Source organism: Schizosaccharomyces japonicus, assembly GCF_000149845.2.
Source record: "Schizosaccharomyces japonicus yFS275 unplaced genomic scaffold supercont5.2, whole genome shotgun sequence".
In the NCBI taxonomy this organism is placed as follows: domain Eukaryota; kingdom Fungi; phylum Ascomycota; class Schizosaccharomycetes; order Schizosaccharomycetales; family Schizosaccharomycetaceae; genus Schizosaccharomyces; species Schizosaccharomyces japonicus.
This window is the reverse complement of record NW_011627861.1, coordinates 2,149,882-2,169,493: the sequence shown is the minus strand read 5'-3', so window position 1 is coordinate 2,169,493 and position 19,612 is coordinate 2,149,882. Positions and strand designations below refer to the sequence as shown.

Sequence of the window (19,612 nt, the reverse complement as noted above, 5' to 3'; positions counted from 1 at the left end):
CATTACAGAAACAGTAGTAAATCTTAAAGTAACAGCAAGTGCTATCTATAATCTTACAGGAAACAAACCTTTAAACCAGGGCATACCCAATACAACAGCAAAAAGCACCCAAAGAGTCGGACCCATCCCACGCAAACTTCTAGCAGTGCACCAATCAAAAAGATCTAAACTACCGAAAGATGAATATTACTGAGCACCTTAACAAAACCCCACACATCTTATCGCTACCATGAGACACAGACACGTTAAGAAGAGAAGAGTTTTCGGCGTCGCATGCCAGGAGTGCAACGGCAAGGACACCGGTGCCAAGAGACATAGCAAGCCATAGGTCTCTCGGCGATTCCCAAAAACAAGAATAATCGGAAACACCCCGATGGGGTGATTTCAGCGATTAAACTGAAAAGAACAGATACTACACTTGATCTAAGCCAAAAGGCAAAGAGAGAATGCTGTTTAGGATGCGAACGATGCCCTTTTATAGCTTCTACAACCCTAACCCTGAGTCTTCAGTGACACCATTTTCGAAAAGTGGCTAAGCTGTCAACCAATGAAAAAGTCGACATTGCCGGTGGAACAAAAGGCTACAAGTTATCGAGTGAGGGCCAACCAAAATTTGAAGCTAGTCGCAACATGTGAACGATCATTGTTTGTTTGTTCCGAGATATTAATATACATGCAATCTTATTTATACATTTACTTCAATATCCCCATCCGTTTTTACTATATATTTTTGCCTTTTCTCAATTTTAGGTCAATGCTGTGTTACCTTAATGTTACCTATCTCCGAGCATAGGCACAGAACAAGAAAGCAGTCCTAGAGCACTTCCCCTTAGCCAAACACATACGTAAACTTGTATTCTGTTTTTTGTTGAGCGTAGCATTAAGTTTAAGACTTAAGAGCTGGTATTTTTCATAGCATTCGCACGTCGAGGCGTCTATATCGTGAAACCGTTGGGAGACGTTGTGCCAGTCGCTTCACGACACTTTTGGAGAAATGTCTGAGGTCGCTGAGTTTGAGGCTACGCTGGAGTCGCTCCAGAAGTCCAGAACTGGTATCTCAGGTTCTAAAATCTCAAAGTTAACCAAAATATCCATGGATCATGTTGCCCTGAATGATCAATTTATATCTGAGGTGTACAAGTACTCAAAAAAGGCGCCGGGTTCGCATAAGCTGGGTGCATTGTATATTTTGGATTCTATCGTGCGTAGTTACCAAGATGCGGCCAAAAAAAATAACGAAAGCCTTGAAGCTGTTGTAGACAAATCTTACAGCGGCGGTTGGAGTAAGGCATCGGAGGTGATGGAGACGCTTGTTCTGGATGCAATTCAAAATTCACCTCGGGCTAATGCCGCGAAAGTTGTGAAGCTGTTTGACATTTGGGAAAAGGCCGGAACCTTTCCCGTGGAAAAGATTCATTCGTTGCGTGAAAAATTACGTACTGCATTGAAGGATAATTTGACAGAATCCACTCCTAATACCTCTACTTCTTCCTCTGTAGCTGAACGTAGGGATAACGGTTCGCATAATGTGACAAGTGATTCATCATCCATGCCAGGTCATGGCGCCGCCACGGTTCCCGTTGAGAACAACGCAGCGTCCATCTTAGAAGCACTTGCTGCTTTTGCCCAAAAAGCGCCCATCGCGCAACCTTCGGCTGCAGGATCCATTAACGACTTGAACGCCCACGGTAACAGAACCGATATTACTGCAAACACTTCACCTAATGATCCTCGTCAATTACCCGCTCAGCCAGCTGTCATTCCTCCCTCTATCCCAACTCAGTCTTCATCCACTGCTCCGTATTATTCTCCTACTTCCTCGAATGCGGCTCCTTCACTTCCCTTGGGCCCATCAGCTGCTCGTTCCATGCCTTCTGGACCTGCTGTACCCAGTGCTATCGATGGTGGCATTAATCCTCTTCAAGCACAAAAAATGGCACTGATGAGTGTCCTCACATCCCAAAATGTACCTCCGGCCCAAATTGATGCCATTTTGAAAGCTGCATTTCCGGACTACCCGCCTGCCGCAGCTAGTTCGGTTCCAACTTCTGCTACTGGTTTTCCTCTGCCCGCTCCCACAACTTCACAGTCTATTAATCTGGAATCTTTTCTTCCTCCTAAACGCTCAAGAAGTCCCAGTCCTCGCGGTGGTAGATCCCGGAGGTCACCCAGTCCCAGAAGAGATATTACTTACAATGCTCCAGCAAGCGGAGCACCAAAACCGTCGCCTGATGGCTTCCCGCGTCGTTATGCCCTGGACCCTACGATCCCGCCAGATTCTATCATGGGTATGCTTCTATCAGCTAGTAGTAACTGTGACTTTGATATACTAACTTGCCGATTTAGTTTACAGTCGTACATTGTTTTTGGGTGGAATTACTCGTGCTGTTCGTGAGAATGTTCTGCGGTCAATGTTCGAACGTTTTGGAGCTGTTCAGAGTCTGGTTGTTAATCACAATTCGCGACACGGATTCCTTAAAATGTTCCATCGTGATGCTGCCGAAAAGGCTCAGGTGGCTATGGAAAATGTCCCTTTTGCTGATACTACCATTCGTGTATGTTATATCCAAGCGTCATTGTATTGGTGTCTAGTGTTTCAGTGTTGCCAATCCGTTAGACGCAAGTTGGTGTCTTGCTGCTTCTGTAATGACCCGTCATTGTGTGGGATGAAGGCCACTAGCATAGACTATTGTGCAAACAGACTGCTGTACTTTTCTGAATGTTTGCTAACTTTATGTTTGTGTAGACGAAATGGGGTGTAGGTTTTGGACCAAAGGACTGCATAGACTTTGCCACAGGCATAAGCGTAATTCCTGTTCGCCTGCTTACGGACGCAGATCGTACATGGCTTGTAACTGCTGAGTATGGCGGTACAGGTGGGCTTCCCATAACGCCTGGCGTTGCTGTTGATGAGCCCGACATTGAACTTGGTTTGGGCATCAGCTCTAAAGCTATCAGCAAGCGAGGTAAGGAGTTGGCTATGAGACGAGACGAGAAGTTTCGTGGACGTAGATTTCCTCGCGGCCCTCAAGCTGCTTCCGCTGCTGGTCCTGCTGATAGATACCACGAGCCTGCAGGCAATGACTGGAACAGTAATTCAATGGAAAGTAATTCATTTCATCCTTCAAACTTCCAAAACTATGATCAGTCACCGTACCCACCAGGACCCGTTTCTCAGCCGCCTTGGCAATCTCATTAAACATACTTGTTCTGTTTCAGCGACAAGATATTGGATATGTTAATGTGAGATATTGCAAAGGCTAAAGCCAGTGTTCACGAAGAACAGAAAGCTTGTGTAGCTATTTCCTTTGTGCATAATGGGTTTCGTGTTTGTGCATCCGAAACTCCTAGTTATTACTAGCCCTCGTTCTTTCCTTTTTTTTTCCTCTTCATGCTTGTTATGCACTGTCAACATCATACATTTACAGATTATCTTCTTGGCATTGCATATTCACAGGCCTCCTTATCTGCTAGTGTTGATGTTCTGTATATGTACTCGATTTTTTGTTTACTATAAAATCTAGCATTAAGTATGTACGCTATGGTAGGTAAATCGTTCCTGTCTGGCTCTCGTTTGTGTATGTAATGTAGCTTTGATGTAGACGTAATGCAATGACACCTTACCTAAGTGGTAGTTCTTGTTGAGAGATATGACAGCTTGATTATCTACGCCTGTTGGTGGCACTTTACCAAATTTACACAGCTTGTATCGAAAAAAGGATGGAATTTAAAAACTTGCTAAGGAAACATTTTAGGTTAAAGATGGAGAAAAAAACAAAACTGCCTTAGTAGAGGGAAGAAAAATATTGACTCTCGGCAAGGGAAGATGACATAACGTATAGGGGACTCTTGTTAATAAATCATGTCGTCGGATGGAAGATGTAAAATATCGTGTATAACAGAAGAGTCAGATAATAAAAAGAACATTAACGGTAAAAATGGAGGAGGCTGCGGACGACTAGGGATAAAAAAAAGGAAGACGAAAGTGGAGACATAAGTGGTTTAGTATCAAAACACTAAGATTAGTGCTCAGCATTTAACATATCGTAAAGCTCCCATAACTTCGCTCGTGTCGGATGAGTGGATGACAGGTACCAACCGTCAACCCATTTGCGCCATACGACTTCTTCCGTCTGCTGCTTTCGTTTGAACTCAGGGCCAACGTCAAAGATTTCGCTAACATCGGAGTAACTGGCATTGTTACCCAAACTGTAAGAAAAATTGATCCTGGACTCGTTAGAGGCGGACGAGCTAACTTCATTTTCTTGTAAATCATCGAAGTCGGCGAAGGGATCTTCTTCATCAGAAGTTTCGGAGCTATGCAACCAACACATACGGGTTGGATCAAAAACCATATTTCCCACAACATGTATGCCCTTCTTTGTCGAAACATTCGTAATGAGTGCAGGACGGGTAGGGGAGCTAGGAGCATCAAAATCACGGACTGAATGATCATTACCCTCCCAGCATTTTTTGGCTGGATTGTAACGCATTTCACCGACGGTACGAGGAACATTTGGTGAGTTCAAGTTTTTGATTAATGTCGGTTGTTTATGCGGTTTGTGAGATTGAGATTCTTTCTTACGAGATGCAAGTCTGGGCGCGATTTTTTTGCTTGACAGTGCATTTTGGACATGGTGAAAGGATACACGAGATGGCTGAGAAGTACCAGTGTGTGAAAGCCGTTTCGTGGGAGATGAATCTGGCGAGGATTTAAAAGCACCAGCAATCCGGGGTGCACCACGACCAACTGGTTCAACGGTGTATCTTTTTTCGGCTTGCTCATCGACTGGTAGATCTTCTAGCATATCCAATTCATTCCCATCACCCCAATGTCGCACCTTTCGGGGTTTCGTACGGAAACCTGATTGAATTGCAGCTAGGCGTAGAGTTTTGAAATCAAGATATGCTTGACTATCGGGCAATTCTTTAGAATCCTTCTGTATCCAAGTCGATGATTTTTGACTTGAAGTCATACGCTTCCCTTTCGACGGAGAAGAAGATGAGGAGCGAATTTGTTGTAGATAGGGAGTGCCACCACTGACTGTTGAAACGGAGTGCATTTGAGCGTCATGGGAACGAGTTTTTGAAAAATATCGCTTTTCCGCAAAAGCTGGAGGGGTACGAGGGGGAGTGGATAACTGCTGCTGGGTATCAGAATTAGAGGAATAAGAAAGAGAAGGGAAGACTTCCTTGCATGAAGGATACATTTTTGATGGTGACTTTGGCTGAAAAGATACTGTGGAAACAATATAGGGATGACGCTGATTCGGTGCATGACTTTTTGATGAATGATTTGAAGACTTCTTAAGGTAAAGACCGTTCGTCACAATTCAAATCTTCATCCCAGAATGCGCTATCAGCTTGACTAGGAGAGATTGGTATGCAAGAAGCACTTTTGTTAGCATGCTTCCCACAATCGATGCAGCAGCCATAGCGTTTTGAGCTGAGTTTTTTCAACTGTTCGGCTAAATCTATATCATCACTGTCACCAAAATCCAAGCCGTCAAACGCTGAATCGTCACCAAAATCACTTTCGTATCCCGGAACGGTGCTTGCTGTTGAGGACGTAAAAATGCTTTGTAGATCGCTAACGTTGCGCACGCCCATAAGTGGATTATGTTTAGAGAGACGTGATGACGTTGACGAATGTCTTGGTCTAGTTGATTGACCAGCCGGTGTTAACGTTTCTCCCTTCAATGTAGAAGAGGCCGTTAGAGTTTCCCCTTTTGTTTTGCCGAAAGAGGCATTCCGAAAACGAAGCGTATGTTCGTTTTCGGTGTCACTATCGCCAAAGTCGAAACCGTCTTCTTCCTCTAACATGAAGTCTTTCGCATTTTCAGCAAAGCTTCTAGTCCACTCTTCAACGCGACGATGGCTATCCGCCTGTTGCGCTTGTCTTATGGTTTCGGCGTCCAAAAACTTATGATTATCTGATGCATTCGAGCAAGAACTCCCGTCTGCATTCGCGCTGGCAGTTGTTGCTAGGGAGTGAGCGAAAAGGCTAATATTGTCAATATCTGACTCAAAGTCAGGATCATCATCCCAGCATTCCACGCTGGTCATAGGAAATCCGGGAGTCCAGGATGTAGATTGATCGGTTATTTACTGTATTAAAATGCCGATTATCAAAGAAGTAGAAATTTCGCCGAATATGAACAACTTGGAACTTGGGAGTCACAGCCGTTAGAGGGTTATACTAGTAATAGAAACCGTGATGTTTCGAAAATAGTGTTGGTTTATTCAAAGACGGTTTGTGAAAGACACCACTTTCTGCTGGGGTTGGAGAAAGGTACGGCCGAATTAAAGTTTCACGTGGATAAGCTTAACATGTTTGATGAATGCTTTTTGCGGCTTATTGAACACGAAGCTCCTTTTTACGATTTTTAACGAATTTACGAAGAGCTGAAGATGCTAATTATGTATTTTGGATTCAGCCTTTTTTTTTTTTTATTAATTATTTTTGTAAACGGCGTTGGGCATAATCCTTTCGCAACTGTATCGATATCAATTATCACTTTACGTTAATAAACCAAATATTCTACTTATATAGCTGCTAATTATCGGTTCTCTAGGGTTGTAAGTGTCAAAGGTGCGTAGAAAAATTGGGTTTGAAGAGAACAGTGGAAAAGTCAGTTGTTGTCAAGTACATGTTTGTATTTGTTTTCGTGAAAAATGAGCAAGTGTAAGTTATACATTTTGATGTGATGTCTATAAATTACATATCTAAAGTTTTTAGACCGGTGACTTAGAATATACATGGCTTTTCTACTACATGTTTAGACTACGAATAAAAACATTTTATTTCACAGACATCTATTTATAAGATGTCTAATTATCCATAAAAACTGATAACAATGACACACAAATCTCAGTTTTTAAAATTAAACGGGTCGGACGTCTCCAACTGCATGACGGACAGTTCAATTTAAATTTCACACATATACCGTTGGGCTCGTGCAGTTAATACAAGTACTAAAGGTTTTTGCGAAATTCTCAAACAAGCTAATTGTGTCAGCGTTATCTATACTTAGTAATTATAACAAGAAAGTTTTTATATGAACCCACAATGCAAATAATCTTTAAAAGGAATGCTGATTAGAGCTGAAAGCTTATTGAATTAACAATGAATGATACAAACATACATTGCTTTTAAATCTGGTTGTTTGAGTGCGTCGCTCGATAAACAGCATTTTTTATTTCCTTATAAATAAAGTATACATAAGGTTTGAATTAGCCGGGAAAACGAAGCCCGGAAATACGAAACATAGATTTCTTATTTTCGTTGTTAGCAAAGGAAGTAACTCACGCACTATCTAGCCTTAACACGACTAGTTCTCTAGCCAACAGATACATCTCCAATACAAAACATAAAGAAACTCAAAAAAGACACCATCGATAATTTGCTTCTCTCTGTCCCCACATTCCCAAGGGTCTCTATCCCACATTCACCTCAAATGTCACACGCGACGATGAGGTCATTAAAACTGTTCGAATATGCACTTCATCTTTTAATGATGGTCAAAAGCCCGCGGAGTTCATAGAATATGACGAAAGAATGTGTCAGTTTATCTACTAAATTGAGTCGCAGCCATCCGCATGACGTTGGTAGCTCCGGGTAACCAAAGTGCGTAGTAGTAAGGATGACACACAGACATAAGCGATTAGAAAATTTCATGAGGAACCGCACACACACACGCTAATCTCTTTCTTCATCCCCATACATCTTCTCGTTACAAGATGGATTAATACCTGCATGTATACCCGGGACAAAGCGACTATGATATGCTGCGATTGAAGCCCTCGTATAGGCTTACGTGTTACAGTTTAGAATGCCCCGTGTGGGGAAATGCGGCAGAAATGCTACACCAAAACGCAAAGCCGAAAACCGGAAGAGCGTACGATCGACAAAAACAGCTCATATACCGTGACTGTTTGAATAAATCAGTTGATTTCTCCACGACATGTCTCGCCTACTGGCGCTATAAATCGGCAGCGAAATCCGCGTAGCAACCTTGATTCTCACGTCCCTTTCCGATCTTTACACATCCCGTCTTTTGCAATAAACTTCCCGGCTATTTAGTTAGCATTGTAGGCACACTTTGTAAAAACACAAAAGCGACTCAGTCACACTCAATTCACTTTAGACATAATGACCAACGACATGAAGGATAAAATGGCCCAAATGATCCTCGCCGTGCAACAAGAAATTGTTGCCGGTCTTGAGAAGATCGATGGCCAAAAGTTTTTCCAGGATAAATGGACAAAGGAAAATGGCGGCTACGGCATTAGCTGTGTCATCCAGGATGGAAACGTCTTTGAAAAAGGTGGTGTCAATACTAGCGTTGTTCACGGCATGTTGAACCAGGCTGCCGTTCAACACATGTGCGATAGCCATGATGGTATTGATCGTACGGCTGTAGAGCTTCCTTTCTATGCCACAGGCATCAGTATGGTTCTTCACCCTCGCAACCCTATGGCTCCCACCACCCACTTGAATTATCGTTACTTTGAGTTGACCAACACCGATGGCAAGAAGGTCTGGTGGTTCGGCGGTGGTGCTGACTTAACTCCCAGTGTGCTGTTTGAAGAGGATGCTGTGCACTTCCATAAGGTTCACAAGGACGTGTGTGACAAGCATGACCCTTCTTACTATCCTCGTTTCAAGAAGTGGTGTGACGAGTATTTCACCATCAAGCACCGTAAGCAAATGCGCGGTGTCGGCGGAATCTTCTTTGATGACTTCAATGACAAGGACGCCGAAGAAATCTTCCAGTTTGTCAAGGATTGTGCTTATGCTTTCCTCCCCTCTTACGTTCCCATCATGGAGAAGCGTAAGGAAATGCCCTTCACCGAAAAGGATAAAGAATTCCAGCAGGTTCGCCGTGGTTACTATGTCGAGTTCAACATTATGTATGACCGCGGCACCTGGTTCGGTCTCCGTGCTCCCGAACCCCGTGTGGAGAGCATTCTCATGACCCTTCCCTTACATGCCTCTTGGCGCTATCAATACAAGCCTACTGAGCCCCGCCATCTTGCTCTTATTGACGCAGCTAGCAACCCCCGTGAGTGGTGTTAAAAGGAGTCTTAGAGTCAATTGAGGCTGACTGTGTGAAAGCCTTGTTAGCAACGTTTTCTCATCACTTCTTCAGCTGTCATTCCGTTTGTTCGCCCATGAAACCTTTTAATGTCTTGTTACTCTATACAATTAACGTTATGACTGTTCTTTATGTGTTTTAAGCCTTATGCTTGGGTGTAGTGTATAAGTCGTAAATGGCCGTAGGCAGGCGCTATATCTTAAGGCACTCGAAAGCCGATTCTTGGTTTGGGTCGGCCGACAGGGAGCATACGTAGCTGATAAACTATTAGTAATGTGGAGGGAGACGTGACAAACATGAGGAAGCGACTTCCCAGCACGTACTTGAACATTTGCATTTTTTGCAACAAATCTGTATCAGACGCCTCAAGTTCAATGCAGACCGGTTTTTTGTTAGTGTCAGTGTAACATAATCGCTTTCGTTTTTGTTGCAAGTGATCAATTATGATGGGCTGTTTGGAATTGGGACATGAATTCAGAAACTCTTCGAGTAACTTTTCCATTGCGATTCTTGTGAGGCAAGGGAGAGGAGGCATGCTTATATTTCCTTTCGTATAAAGACAGTCGCACGAACTTCTCGGCATCTCTTGCGTAAGCATGAGGGGTTCCGCATTTGGAATAACAAAATGGCGAAGAAATGTGCGGCATTTAAGGTTTGTAAATTGCTTTATTAAGAATTAATACTCAGTGGATTGAACATGATTCTGTAGACAGCTTAAGCAAGGGGAAGCCACCTTTCGTCAAGTAGACTAGAGACTGTATATTCTTCAAATCATAGTCTTTAATCGAATTAATCGTTGTCTCTGAAGAAACTGACTTAAGCCATTGACTCCAAGTTATCACTTTACATTTGCACATCCTGTGAAATTATTGAACTTTGTTACCCACTAGTTTACAAACATTAAAAATACGGATTAGTAAGCAGTACATTATTTATCAAATAGTTAGTGTAACTATGCAAGGGTTTAATGGTTATAATTCGTTGATCAATACTTGATTTCTTTCAACAAATAACTTTTAACTTATTGCGCATAACATTAAGATTTCAGTTAACCGAAGCTTAAATGGGAATGTTTGAAGAAAAAAGTTATTCATTATTTAATAACTAAGAACAAAAGCCTTCAAACACATTTAATACACTCAGAGCAAATTGCTGTCGGGGCCCCTTAACTCAGTTGGTAGAGTGTGAGATTCCAATGTTATGACTGCGACAGCTCCGGCTGCGGCTGTGACTATCTCAAAGTCAAGCGTTCAAGTCGCTTAGGGGTCACCTTTTTTGTTATTTTATTCTCAACTAAACTTGATCTTCGCTGTTTTAATTTTGTATTTAACTGAATGCGATAGTCGCAGCTACCAATATTTAGCCATATTTCTGCGCTCTTTCACCCCCTTGCACAACTCGCTCATCACACTGGCTACCACCCACACTTTCTACAACTCCTACCTTGACTCCTCGTTACCATGCCAACTAACGCACACACTTTCAGCACACACCAAGTCTGACGAACACTGGTGCTCTGAACCTCTTCCTTCTCTAAGCATGTGTTCAGTAGATACACGCAATGTTGCTTGTGAGTTTGAGACTGGGATCCTCAATTTTAAGCGCCGAATTCCTTACAGTTTAGGCACAGAGCCGTTGCTGCCGGTGCATCCGCTGCTGTTAACGCCTTTACACAAAATAAACGAACGATTCATTACGTCTCGGGTGGAAAAACTGGTTGATTCGTTGGTACTTAATGAGGAGGAGCTGAAACGGCGCGCACAGTTTGTGAAAAAGGTCGACGATATCTTAAAAAAGGCACGTCCTGACCATAGCCTGTCGGTAAAAGTGTTTGGATCGACAAGTTCAATGTTGGCATCTCGGGACGCAGATGTGGATCTGTGTATCGTGTGTGATGTGAAAAAATCGGCACCAACAACCTGTGAGTTAGCGTCAATTTTTTCACAGAATGGTATGCAGCAGGTTGTATGTATACCTCGTGCAAAAGTACCTATTGTGAAGTTTTGGGACCCAGAATACAAACTGGCGTCAGATTGCAACATCAACAACATCTTGTCTATTTCGAATACGCGAATGATGCGGACATATGTTGACGCAGACATTCGGGTGCGACAATTGATAATGATCATAAAGCACTGGGCAAAGCGAAGGTGCTTAAATGACGCTGCTGGCGGCGGTACTCTCACTTCCTACACCTTGAGCTGCATGATTGTCAACTTCTTGCAGATGCGACGGCCGCCAATAGTGCCAAGTTTGCAAATGATGCCACATCTGCAAAATGAAAGCACAATAGTTGAAGGGATGGACGCTTCGTTTTTTGACGATGTTGATCTCGTTCGTGGTTTTGGTGATCGCAACACCGAGTCCGTTGGCACGCTTCTCGTAGAGTTTTTTCGTTTTTTTGGTTACAGTTTTGACTTTGAACATGGTGTGCTTTCAGTTCGTCGAGGAACCATTCTCTCGAAAAGGGCCAAGGGTTGGCAGTTTCATGTGAACAACGGGTTCTGTGTTGAAGAGCCCTTCCGCACATCTCGCAATCTTGCCAATACGGCTGACGACATCACTGTCAAAGGCCTACAGCTTGAATTCCGACGGGCGTTTCATTACTTGGCGGACGAGTCATTGTTTGAAAACGCGTTTGCTGCGTTTACTTTTCCCTCGTCCGGTGATGAATCTGTTTCATCCTCTGACATCCACATGGTTGGTCTTTCTAGAGAGCCTGCTATCTCATTTGTTTCTCAGCCTGGCTTGCCTTATTTTCCCTATATCGCTGACTCCGGTGCATCAAAAACGTCTGCTAGGACTGCTCCTGCGCCCACGCCAGCTACCGCTGCCAAAGCTATGTCTGCCAGTGTTTCTGGGAATGGTCCTTCGTATCATCCTATCTCCGACCCTTCACCCTCTCCTACCTCTTCCGCCGGTCGTCAAAGGACATCCTCATCCTACCTTTTCCCTAGCCCGCCTGCCCCGCCTTGTTCTAACATCGCTATTCCCACTGCCCCCTATGATGGTCAACCTGTTATGCACCCGCACGGTTTGTCAACGTCACCCTTCACCACGTATGTGGATCCATATACTTATGCCTATTACTATTCCGCTCAGCAACAACAACAACAACACCCTTTTCTGAAGGCGTCACCTTCTTATATGGACTACTCATACCCCTACGTTGGTAATGCAGGGACTGGTCTTAATTATGCTAACCCGGGTTTTGGTTTTTGGGATTCTGGATCAGTGGCAACGGCGGCTGCTGTCGCTGCTGATTGTTCTAAGATGGATTTCTCGTCACGTCGCTCTTCGTCTAAAGGAAAAAAGTCACGCAAGAAAAACAGCTCTTCCTCATATTCCATGGCATCCGAGTCCGTGTCGCTTTCCAGTCTCGACAGCAACATTGCCTCACACTTTGATGGATTCATGCGAAAACCTTCGTCAAAGTCATCACCCACTTCAACCCAACCCTCTTTATCACCCTGTCATTCATCGCCTGAATTGGCAAGTCCCTCCCTCAAATTAGAAGACCCTGCTCATTAACAGTTTTGTTATGATTGCATGATGTATGTTTTAAACGTTCTTGTTTCTTTTCTTTTTCCTTATTTATGCAAAAAGAGCAAAAAAAAAACATAAAAACCAGTTGCTCATGAAGATTGCCTGAATGAGCACATTCAATGTGTACAATTGTGCCACAGCGTCTATTCTTTTGACCGCATAATTAGCCAAAAAAAAAGTCAAAAGTTTTAGCACACACTTTCTGGATGTTTTTCTGCGTCTCGATAGTGAAGATGCAATGCTCAAAGACACAGAAAACGAGAGCTATTATGACAAAAAAAAGCCCGGTCAAACCACCTTTTCTTTTTTTCTTTCTTTTTTAATTTTCATTTCATTAATCCCCCATACGCTGATGCGTATGAATTTAAACGGTTACAGGTGTACTTAACATTTATTCGCGAGTATCGAGTCATTGGTTTTTCGGAATCGGAATCTTGAGCCGAGTCGCTGCTCAAGAACTAGGAACTTTGACTTGAAACAGATTACACGCATTCTCTTTTATCTCCGTGCTGCACGGTTTGTTCCTCGGGATTACAATACTCTTTCAAAAAGCTTAGCAAAATGGACTCGGGCACCTCGAAACGATAAGCGCTTAAGTCCTGATTACCTGGCACAACGCAGAATTGGAGGTAACCCCAACTCATGGTTCACTGAACCACCAACACTTTTCAAGGCTCCCACTTCCTCTGGACTCTTTCCCTTCTTCCTATTTTCTACTTCCGGTTTCCGGTCTACGCAACACTGTACTTCAGTATCGGCTATAGTGTGGCTTGCTGCGCTTCGTCGTTTGCTCCTTTGCCCCGCTTCGATTGACCCACAAGTTGTCCACGTGCGCCTTTGCGTAAATCCGTTGCGTCATTATCAACGCATAGGACCCGGATCAAGTACGGCGGAAGGAAATCAGTCTGCCAAGAACAAGCACAGGCCAACTGTCATTTGAGATCTAAGAACGCCATTTGTATGGCAGAAAACTGTGCAGATGCAAACTTATCAAACTGAAAATGTGCGTGGGCTTAACGACTACATTGGCGGAATGAATGACTACAGCATTTCCGCGTTCACTCGGAAACGCTCAGTTTCGCAGCCAAAACCAGAGTCAGCTTCTCAACCAGACGAATACGAATTGGATCGGCGTCGTTGGAGTACTTGGAACGATCTGGATGAGGAATCTACTTTAAATAATCGCAGTCGTCGAACTTCGGCAACGCGTTCGCAAACTCGGAGTCGTTTGCATCAAATTGAAGAGTTGAAGGAGACTCTGCCTTCACTTGACCGACATCGTCGGGAGAACCAACGTAGAACGGTGTCGAGCGGATCCGAGGAAGAGACACCGGAGATTCCACTGAAGTCTGCTCGTCGTCACGGTTCTCGAAATCGTCGAGACGATAGTTTCGCTCGAAATCCCAATCGCATCAGCTTTGTTGATAATGACCAGGTGCTTGAGGTGGACCCTGCAAGATTCATTTCCGATGTTGGTGATGCATTGACTCATCAGGATTCGAGATTTTCCGATGAGCCTGAAGGATTTACATCGTCTCTCAATGACGCTTCTTACGAGCCGGTATATACTGGGACTACCTTGCCTAACGCGACGGGTCCCGGTATATTGGCCAAGACTCGCAGAAGTCTTGATGCTGTTTCTCGTTTACCTCCCGATCCGTACTTGACCAATGACATTAAGCGTACCAGGTCTGTTGGTAGAAACGTGAGTACGCCACGGTTGCAGGAGCCTGAGGAGAGCTATAGAGATGCTCTTTCCAAGCAACCGCAGCAAGAGCAACAGACAAAAGGTAAGCAAACCTCTAAGGTTTGTGCAGCTGTCCACGATGGATTCAGCCTCCACAAGAAACACATTCTTAATGCCCTCCGGAAACGTTCTATGGAAATGGAAAATCCGCGGGAGGAGTTACAACTGGGTTCATCTTCGCCTGTTCGATCGACAGCACATCAGCGCAACTCCTCCCAGTTTGAGAATGCATCTTTTCGAACAGTGCCGCCTGAGCAGCCACCAGAGGAGCCGATGCCTGTTGTGAAGAATGTTCCTGATAATGATGACCATTGGCAGCGAGTATACCGTAACTCCTTGCTAATCAACCCCGACAGAGAGATGGAGCCTCGTCGAGCAATTGTTGCAGATGATACGGATTCTGAAAGCAGCTATCGTCGCATTCGCAACCAGTATCTTTCGCGAGCAAATACTGTTCACAGTCCTCGTTTACGTTCGTATGGCACGTCGGGAGTTGGGACGGCCCACCCTCCTTCATCTAATCGTACGGGCCTCACTCGGGACGCGCGGAATTCCTTGCGTCCACAAAGCATGGTGTATGAAAAGCTCCACATTCGTAACTCAAACCCAAGCTTAATTGCTGTACCATATCAAAGTGTAGCCACGCCAAATCCTCCAGTTACAAAACAAAAAGCTTTATCTGCCTCACAAAAATCCGGTATGGAAAAGAAACACCGCAATTTTATTCGACGTTTCTTTCACAAGCTTAAACGCTTGTTCAAATAATTATTGATATGGTCCGCACTGACTTTGGAAACAAAGTTTTTTTATCTTTTCTTACAATCAACTTTTGCCCCCACGTTCTTTTACTGTTGTGACCTAGTGTGTACAAATAGTTGATGCCACACTGCCTTCGTTCGTTGATTATTGTTGCTTACAGAGTTGAGAAACTGTGAACTGGTTTTTAAAAGAACGTCTGGTTAAATAACGGATTGTCCTCGTTCAAGCTCGCTGTGCCCATGAACGTGGCAAGCTATTTACATCTTGCTAGTTTTCGTTGAAGGGGCAATTTAGTTGAGTGTTTTATATTCGGCTGGATGATAGCCCACTAACCGCGTTCCTTAAGGGGAGCACAGGAGGCATGCTGTATCGGTGCATTTAAAAAAGTCGCAAATGGATGTCGCATACACGCTCCTTTTGTTTTTTTTTTATTTATTTGGTTACAATCGTACGTTGTACGGCTTCAACGACAATCTCATGTGGTAGAGCGATTTTTTGGTATACTTTGAGGATGTGTCTTCTCTATGTGTGCTCTGCTTTTATTGGGACTACACACCAATCTTCTTTAATATACGATCAAACGAGTTCTGGACATGGGAAAGAAATAATTGTCCCCAAGACGGGTATATGTTGACGTAAAGGTTTTCTTACGTGATAGATTTTTTTGGCATGGAGGATACACGGATGGATAACATTGTCAATTAATTATTATTATAAATTTCTTCCTGGACTTCCACGGAGCTCGGTTCACTTCTTTTTTTGGTTAACGTAGTATAAAGAATTTGGTTAAAAAGATTTAGTGAACTCAATACATTTCAGTAGAGTCTAAAATAGCTCGTTATTTTAGGGGCAAGCGGTTTTGTAGTCTCACTAATAATTGATTGCGCGACGTGTTTATTCTTTAGTAAGAGCATTGTTATCTATATAACCAGCTGGCGACGTATAAGGAATTGTGAAAGAGAAATCATGAACAATTTAGATTCATTACCATTCAACTATCTTGATAACCCGGAAGTCATATATCCACGATTGATTGAGAAAATCCCGTTTCTGACGCAGCCAGAACTGGTACTGTACGACGCTCCAAGTATGATGAATATTTAAGCAGCTACAATGGTCCATTTGCTCATATATTATGGCTAACCTTGGGCAAAATTAGTTACTCTTGCTATCGCTCGAGTGGGAGAATGGTGTCTAAAGAACGATGATGTATATAACCTTGATGGCTTTGAATATAAGCTAACCATCAGTACTCAAACGCTCTCTTGGAGGCATTGACAAAAAAGATTATATCAACCCCAGTGTGCTGTTTGCATACTGCTCTTTTACGGGAATTGCTTAGAAGAAACGACGTGAGTCGTGGTCAACTCGTTCTCCAATGGACTACTATTCTTGAAGTAATTAAAATTCGAAAGCCAGAAGTTGATTTGTGCATTTCTTTGGCTTAATTCCTCACCTTTAGACTCTGTTTAATGCTAATCTTTTCGTGTCAAGAGTCTTCCTGCAGATACATTGCTAAACTTTTGCCGCTTTGGTGCTTATATTTCCCTAAAGACAAGAGATTACCAGAGGGCTAGAGAATGGTACTTGTCGGTACGAAGTATTTATTGCGCATGAGACAGAGACTAACTTTTTTTTTGTAAACAGGCTATAAGCATTCCAAATGTTAGCGTATCTGATGAATACAAAGAATGTCTGGCAAGCTTCATACTTTTACAAGTTGCACTCTCTGGACACGTACGTTAAGCTGAAAACTTCCAACGGATTGCTGACAGTTTCGTCTCCCGATTTAGCCCTTCAAATTTGAAGCTGTCGCTTGTAATTTGACATCATCACTGAAGAAACATTTAATGCCTTATACGCAGTTTGTTGAAGCCTTTTCTAAGGGTGCAGAGCACTTGAAAAAGGTGTGCACACAGTTTTGGAGACAGTTTGAGATGGTATGTGTATTTTCGCGTACACAAATTTAAGAGTATTGATTATCCGTTTGAACTAACACTGATAATTTAGGATGAAATGATACCGTTCATACTGTTCGCACTTGAACAGTATCCAAGACATTTAGTACGGTCTTTAAAAAAAATGTACAAATCGATATCTCTTTTGAAAGTTGCAGACAAATTGGCATTACCTCCCTTGCTGGCATTGCGCGTTTTGCAGCAAGGAAACGATGATATTGAATTTCAACGAGATGAAAATAACGGTCAGTCGTTCATTGTTTTCCGTGATGCAGCGAGAAAAGATTGTTCATTGGAACGTGCGACCTTAGAGCAACAAATCCAAGAAATGTCGCATTATCTTTCTCAAACAGAAAGCCTCAATAAGGTACCTCGTCATGATGTTCCTATGCAACGTGCAAACTCAGAAGAAGTTGCGTGAGTCCCTAGTACGCATTAGGGCAAAGTAATTGTTTTTTTTTAATAAGCATCTTCCGAATTCATTAATTATCAGTATGTTCGGATTCTGTGTTCATGGGGGCTGCTACCACCTCAGTTGTTTGACCTTCTTCGGACACTGAAGCTGGCGACCGGTGAGCTTTTACCGAAGACTCACTTTCTTTGGCGTTCCCTTCATCTGCAGCACTTTCAATGTCCCGTGTCTTGGTTGAAGATTCATCATATCTAGGCCTCTCCTTTATCTCTTCTCCGTTGGCGCCGGTGGTGGGAGGTGATGCTTCCATTCGTCGACCTGGCCAAGAATCTCTGTTTCCAGAAGCAGCAGGTCCTCTTGGTCGTTGCTGAAAACGATCCCCACGGTCGAATCTGTCTCTCAAACGAGCCCATTCGACATGTAAGATGTCATCATTTAGCCGCGTGCGATGCATTCGAGAATGCGCGGCCTCTGCGTCCCTTCGTTCCTCAAATTCTACAAACGCATATCTATAATTGTTAGATAATTTATTTTCGAACTGTACACAATTTACGTGTTGACATACCGGCGAGTTGCGGGTGTTCTAAATACGGGAATATCGCAGCGCACAATTCGACCAAATCTCGTTCGTGTTAGCCGGGTTGAATATTAGGGTAGTCGCGCAAGTTTTCAAATTCGCAAAGGTATCGTACTTTTCAAATTCTTGTCCAAGGGCCTCCGCTGTCATTGACTCAGAAAACCCTCGGACATGCAATGTGAAACCAGGTCGATAATTGAAGCGGAGAGGACCCATAGTAACAAAAAACTAAACGGTAGACAGCTTGGAAAGTTAATAGCGTAGTTTATAAGCTGTATGCTTTTAAAAAGTTGTTTAATTTCCACACCCGCTTAATTTCACGTAGTGGAGGTTACCATCAGCGCGTATTTTGTCGCCTGCACACGCAATTAAGCAACACAGACATCAGGAGTTTGGTCGCGCGAGTTAGACACTTTATTCAAGTTCGTCTTTCTCAAAACCTAATTTGGTCCACAACTCTATTGGTGATTCCAAATTATCGGCAAACAAATTCCAAACATTGTAAAACATTTTTTTTCGCGCTTTGTAGCTTTTCTTGACAAATTCATGGTTTTTAGCTATAGCAATCTGTTCGTCTTCCGTGACACTTTCCAGCTCTTCTTTACCATGGCTCTCATTAACAAACTGTTCGTTTAATTCATCAAGTTGTGTTTTTGCTTTTTCAATTGCACTTTTAAGTTGGTTATTTGTGAGAACATTCGTGATAGAGTGCAGTTCTGTATAAAGTTAGTCCATGTTTTTTTTATTTTCGCAAAGATTTAATGAGATACGAGAATTAAGATACCTTCACTCAAATGTTTGCATTCCGTTTTAAGCGAATCTTCTTGCTCGCGGAGTTCTTTAATACGCGCGTCCATTTTCCCTAACTCTTCAGGGCTGGCCGATGCGTCTTCCTCCTGAAGACAAACATAAACTATTTGCTTTCCTGTGGCATGAGAAGTTGTTAAGACTGCATTCTGGATTGACGAATATCTTGCATACCGTAGTTCTTTCCGTGAATCATTCCTGCTTCACGTAATTGCTCTAAAGTCCTTTGAGCTACGGTTTTTGTTACGGCATTTTTTAAATTAGCACTAATGTCGGCTTCAAAGTTAGCAAAAAAAGACAACGGGTAAATTAAAAATCAATGGAAGTACTTGCAGAATAGGGTCTGTTTGTTTTTCGAAGATAATCAAAAATCATTTTTTCGGCTACAACAAAATTGTCAATTTCAAATCCGTTTACAAGAGTGTTCCAACTAACCGGCTTCGCCTTTTAAGCTTTTACTCTTGCTTGATTCCCTTGCTTTAGCCATGCTGTAATAGGTAAAGGACAGGTGAATATGAAGCATAAGAATCGCTTTTATTGGTTTGTAAAGCGCATAATTCACGACAAGATGCAGTGAAATAGCAGTTTAGACTTTTGTCTTATCAATTAACGCGTTTTTTGTATATTGTTTAATTGCAATACTAATAACTTTTAAATTGATTTCTGTGTGTTTTCCGGAACGCGTCTTCTTCAATTCCCAACGAAGCC

General features: G+C 42.9%; 9 protein-coding genes and 1 non-coding gene across 10 annotated transcripts; 6 read left to right on the top strand and 4 right to left on the bottom strand.

Moving 5' to 3' along the window:
* The first annotated feature begins 749 nt into the window (after positions 1 to 749).
* SJAG_04942 (RNA-binding protein Seb1) lies at positions 750 to 3,646 on the top strand. The gene is made up of 3 exons (XM_002175976.2): positions 750 to 2,288; positions 2,347 to 2,555; positions 2,747 to 3,646. Exons 1-3 carry the CDS (start codon positions 995 to 997, stop codon positions 3,197 to 3,199), a joined length of 1,956 nt encoding a protein of 651 aa, XP_002176012.1. The 5' UTR covers positions 750 to 994; the 3' UTR covers positions 3,200 to 3,646.
* A 376-nt stretch (positions 3,647 to 4,022) lies between these two features.
* Positions 4,023 to 5,270, bottom strand: SJAG_04943 (two-component GAP Byr4; the record flags this gene model as incomplete). Its single annotated transcript, XM_002175977.2, has 1 exon — positions 4,023 to 5,270. A coding segment is annotated over one exon (1,248 nt), but the record flags the coding sequence as incomplete, so codon positions are not given.
* A 2,371-nt stretch (positions 5,271 to 7,641) lies between these two features.
* Positions 7,642 to 9,257, top strand: SJAG_04944 (coproporphyrinogen III oxidase). The gene has a single exon (XM_002175978.2). It carries the CDS (start codon positions 8,153 to 8,155, stop codon positions 9,077 to 9,079), a length of 927 nt encoding a protein of 308 aa, XP_002176014.1. The 5' UTR covers positions 7,642 to 8,152; the 3' UTR covers positions 9,080 to 9,257.
* On the bottom strand, positions 9,223 to 10,162 carry SJAG_06534 (fungal protein). Its single transcript, XM_011050717.1, has 2 exons — positions 9,422 to 10,162; positions 9,223 to 9,354 (listed from the first exon to the last, which is right to left on the bottom strand). The coding sequence occupies exons 1-2, from the start codon at positions 9,694 to 9,696 to the stop codon at positions 9,291 to 9,293; spliced, it is 339 nt and encodes a 112-aa protein (XP_011049019.1). The 5' UTR covers positions 9,697 to 10,162; the 3' UTR covers positions 9,223 to 9,290.
* A 95-nt stretch (positions 10,163 to 10,257) lies between these two features.
* On the top strand, positions 10,258 to 10,367 carry SJAG_16150. The gene has a single exon. It is a non-coding gene; the product is annotated as a tRNA-Trp (tRNA).
* A 270-nt stretch (positions 10,368 to 10,637) lies between these two features.
* Positions 10,638 to 12,629, top strand: SJAG_04946 (poly(A) polymerase Cid13; the record flags this gene model as incomplete). Its single annotated transcript, XM_002175979.1, has 1 exon — positions 10,638 to 12,629. The coding sequence occupies one exon, from the start codon at positions 10,638 to 10,640 to the stop codon at positions 12,627 to 12,629; it is 1,992 nt and encodes a 663-aa protein (XP_002176015.1).
* Positions 12,630 to 13,596: 967 nt separating this feature from the next.
* On the top strand, positions 13,597 to 16,071 carry SJAG_04947 (hypothetical protein). Its single transcript, XM_002175980.2, has one exon. It carries the CDS (start codon positions 13,624 to 13,626, stop codon positions 15,154 to 15,156), a length of 1,533 nt encoding a protein of 510 aa, XP_002176016.1. The 5' UTR covers positions 13,597 to 13,623; the 3' UTR covers positions 15,157 to 16,071.
* SJAG_04948 (COP9/signalosome complex subunit Csn3) lies at positions 16,017 to 18,514 on the top strand. Its single transcript, XM_002175981.2, has 7 exons — positions 16,017 to 16,237; positions 16,310 to 16,359; positions 16,401 to 16,547; positions 16,645 to 16,743; positions 16,798 to 16,887; positions 16,944 to 17,090; positions 17,161 to 18,514. The coding sequence occupies exons 1-7, from the start codon at positions 16,117 to 16,119 to the stop codon at positions 17,527 to 17,529; spliced, it is 1,023 nt and encodes a 340-aa protein (XP_002176017.1). The 5' UTR covers positions 16,017 to 16,116; the 3' UTR covers positions 17,530 to 18,514.
* On the bottom strand, positions 17,591 to 18,313 carry SJAG_04949 (Srp1 family splicing factor; the record flags this gene model as incomplete). The annotated part of the gene is made up of 3 exons (XM_002175982.1): positions 17,591 to 18,029; positions 18,086 to 18,142; positions 18,213 to 18,313. 3 exons carry the CDS (start codon positions 18,311 to 18,313, stop codon positions 17,591 to 17,593), a joined length of 597 nt encoding a protein of 198 aa, XP_002176018.1.
* On the bottom strand, positions 18,512 to 19,391 carry SJAG_04950 (tat binding protein 1(TBP-1)-interacting protein; the record flags this gene model as incomplete). The annotated part of the gene is made up of 5 exons (XM_002175983.1): positions 18,512 to 18,813; positions 18,882 to 19,022; positions 19,079 to 19,180; positions 19,234 to 19,287; positions 19,340 to 19,391. The coding sequence occupies 5 exons, from the start codon at positions 19,389 to 19,391 to the stop codon at positions 18,512 to 18,514; spliced, it is 651 nt and encodes a 216-aa protein (XP_002176019.1).
* Between the last annotated feature and the right edge of the window lie 221 nt (positions 19,392 to 19,612).

Excerpts from the sequence above, each read along its gene's own strand:
- SJAG_04942 (XM_002175976.2), top strand. The coding sequence starts at position 995 with ATGTCTGAGGTCGCTGAGTTTGAGGCTACGCTGGAGTCGCTCCAGAAG. Across the intron at positions 2,289-2,346 it reads CCCGCCAGATTCTATCATGG|TTTACAGTCGTACATTGTTT; the intron begins GTATGCTTCTAT and ends TTGCCGATTTAG. Across the intron at positions 2,556-2,746 it reads TTGCTGATACTACCATTCGT|ACGAAATGGGGTGTAGGTTT; the intron begins GTATGTTATATC and ends ATGTTTGTGTAG.
- SJAG_04944 (XM_002175978.2), top strand. The coding sequence starts at position 8,153 with ATGACCAACGACATGAAGGATAAAATGGCCCAAATGATCCTCGCCGTG.
- SJAG_06534 (XM_011050717.1), bottom strand. The coding sequence starts at position 9,696 with ATGCTTACGCAAGAGATGCCGAGAAGTTCGTGCGACTGTCTTTATACG. Across the intron at positions 9,355-9,421 it reads CAAAAAATGCAAATGTTCAA|CTACGTATGCTCCCTGTCGG; the intron begins GTACGTGCTGGG and ends ATAGTTTATCAG.
- SJAG_04947 (XM_002175980.2), top strand. The coding sequence starts at position 13,624 with ATGCAAACTTATCAAACTGAAAATGTGCGTGGGCTTAACGACTACATT.
- SJAG_04948 (XM_002175981.2), top strand. The coding sequence starts at position 16,117 with ATGAACAATTTAGATTCATTACCATTCAACTATCTTGATAACCCGGAA. Across the intron at positions 16,548-16,644 it reads AATGGACTACTATTCTTGAA|AGTCTTCCTGCAGATACATT; the intron begins GTAATTAAAATT and ends TTTCGTGTCAAG. Across the intron at positions 17,091-17,160 it reads TTTGGAGACAGTTTGAGATG|GATGAAATGATACCGTTCAT; the intron begins GTATGTGTATTT and ends CTGATAATTTAG.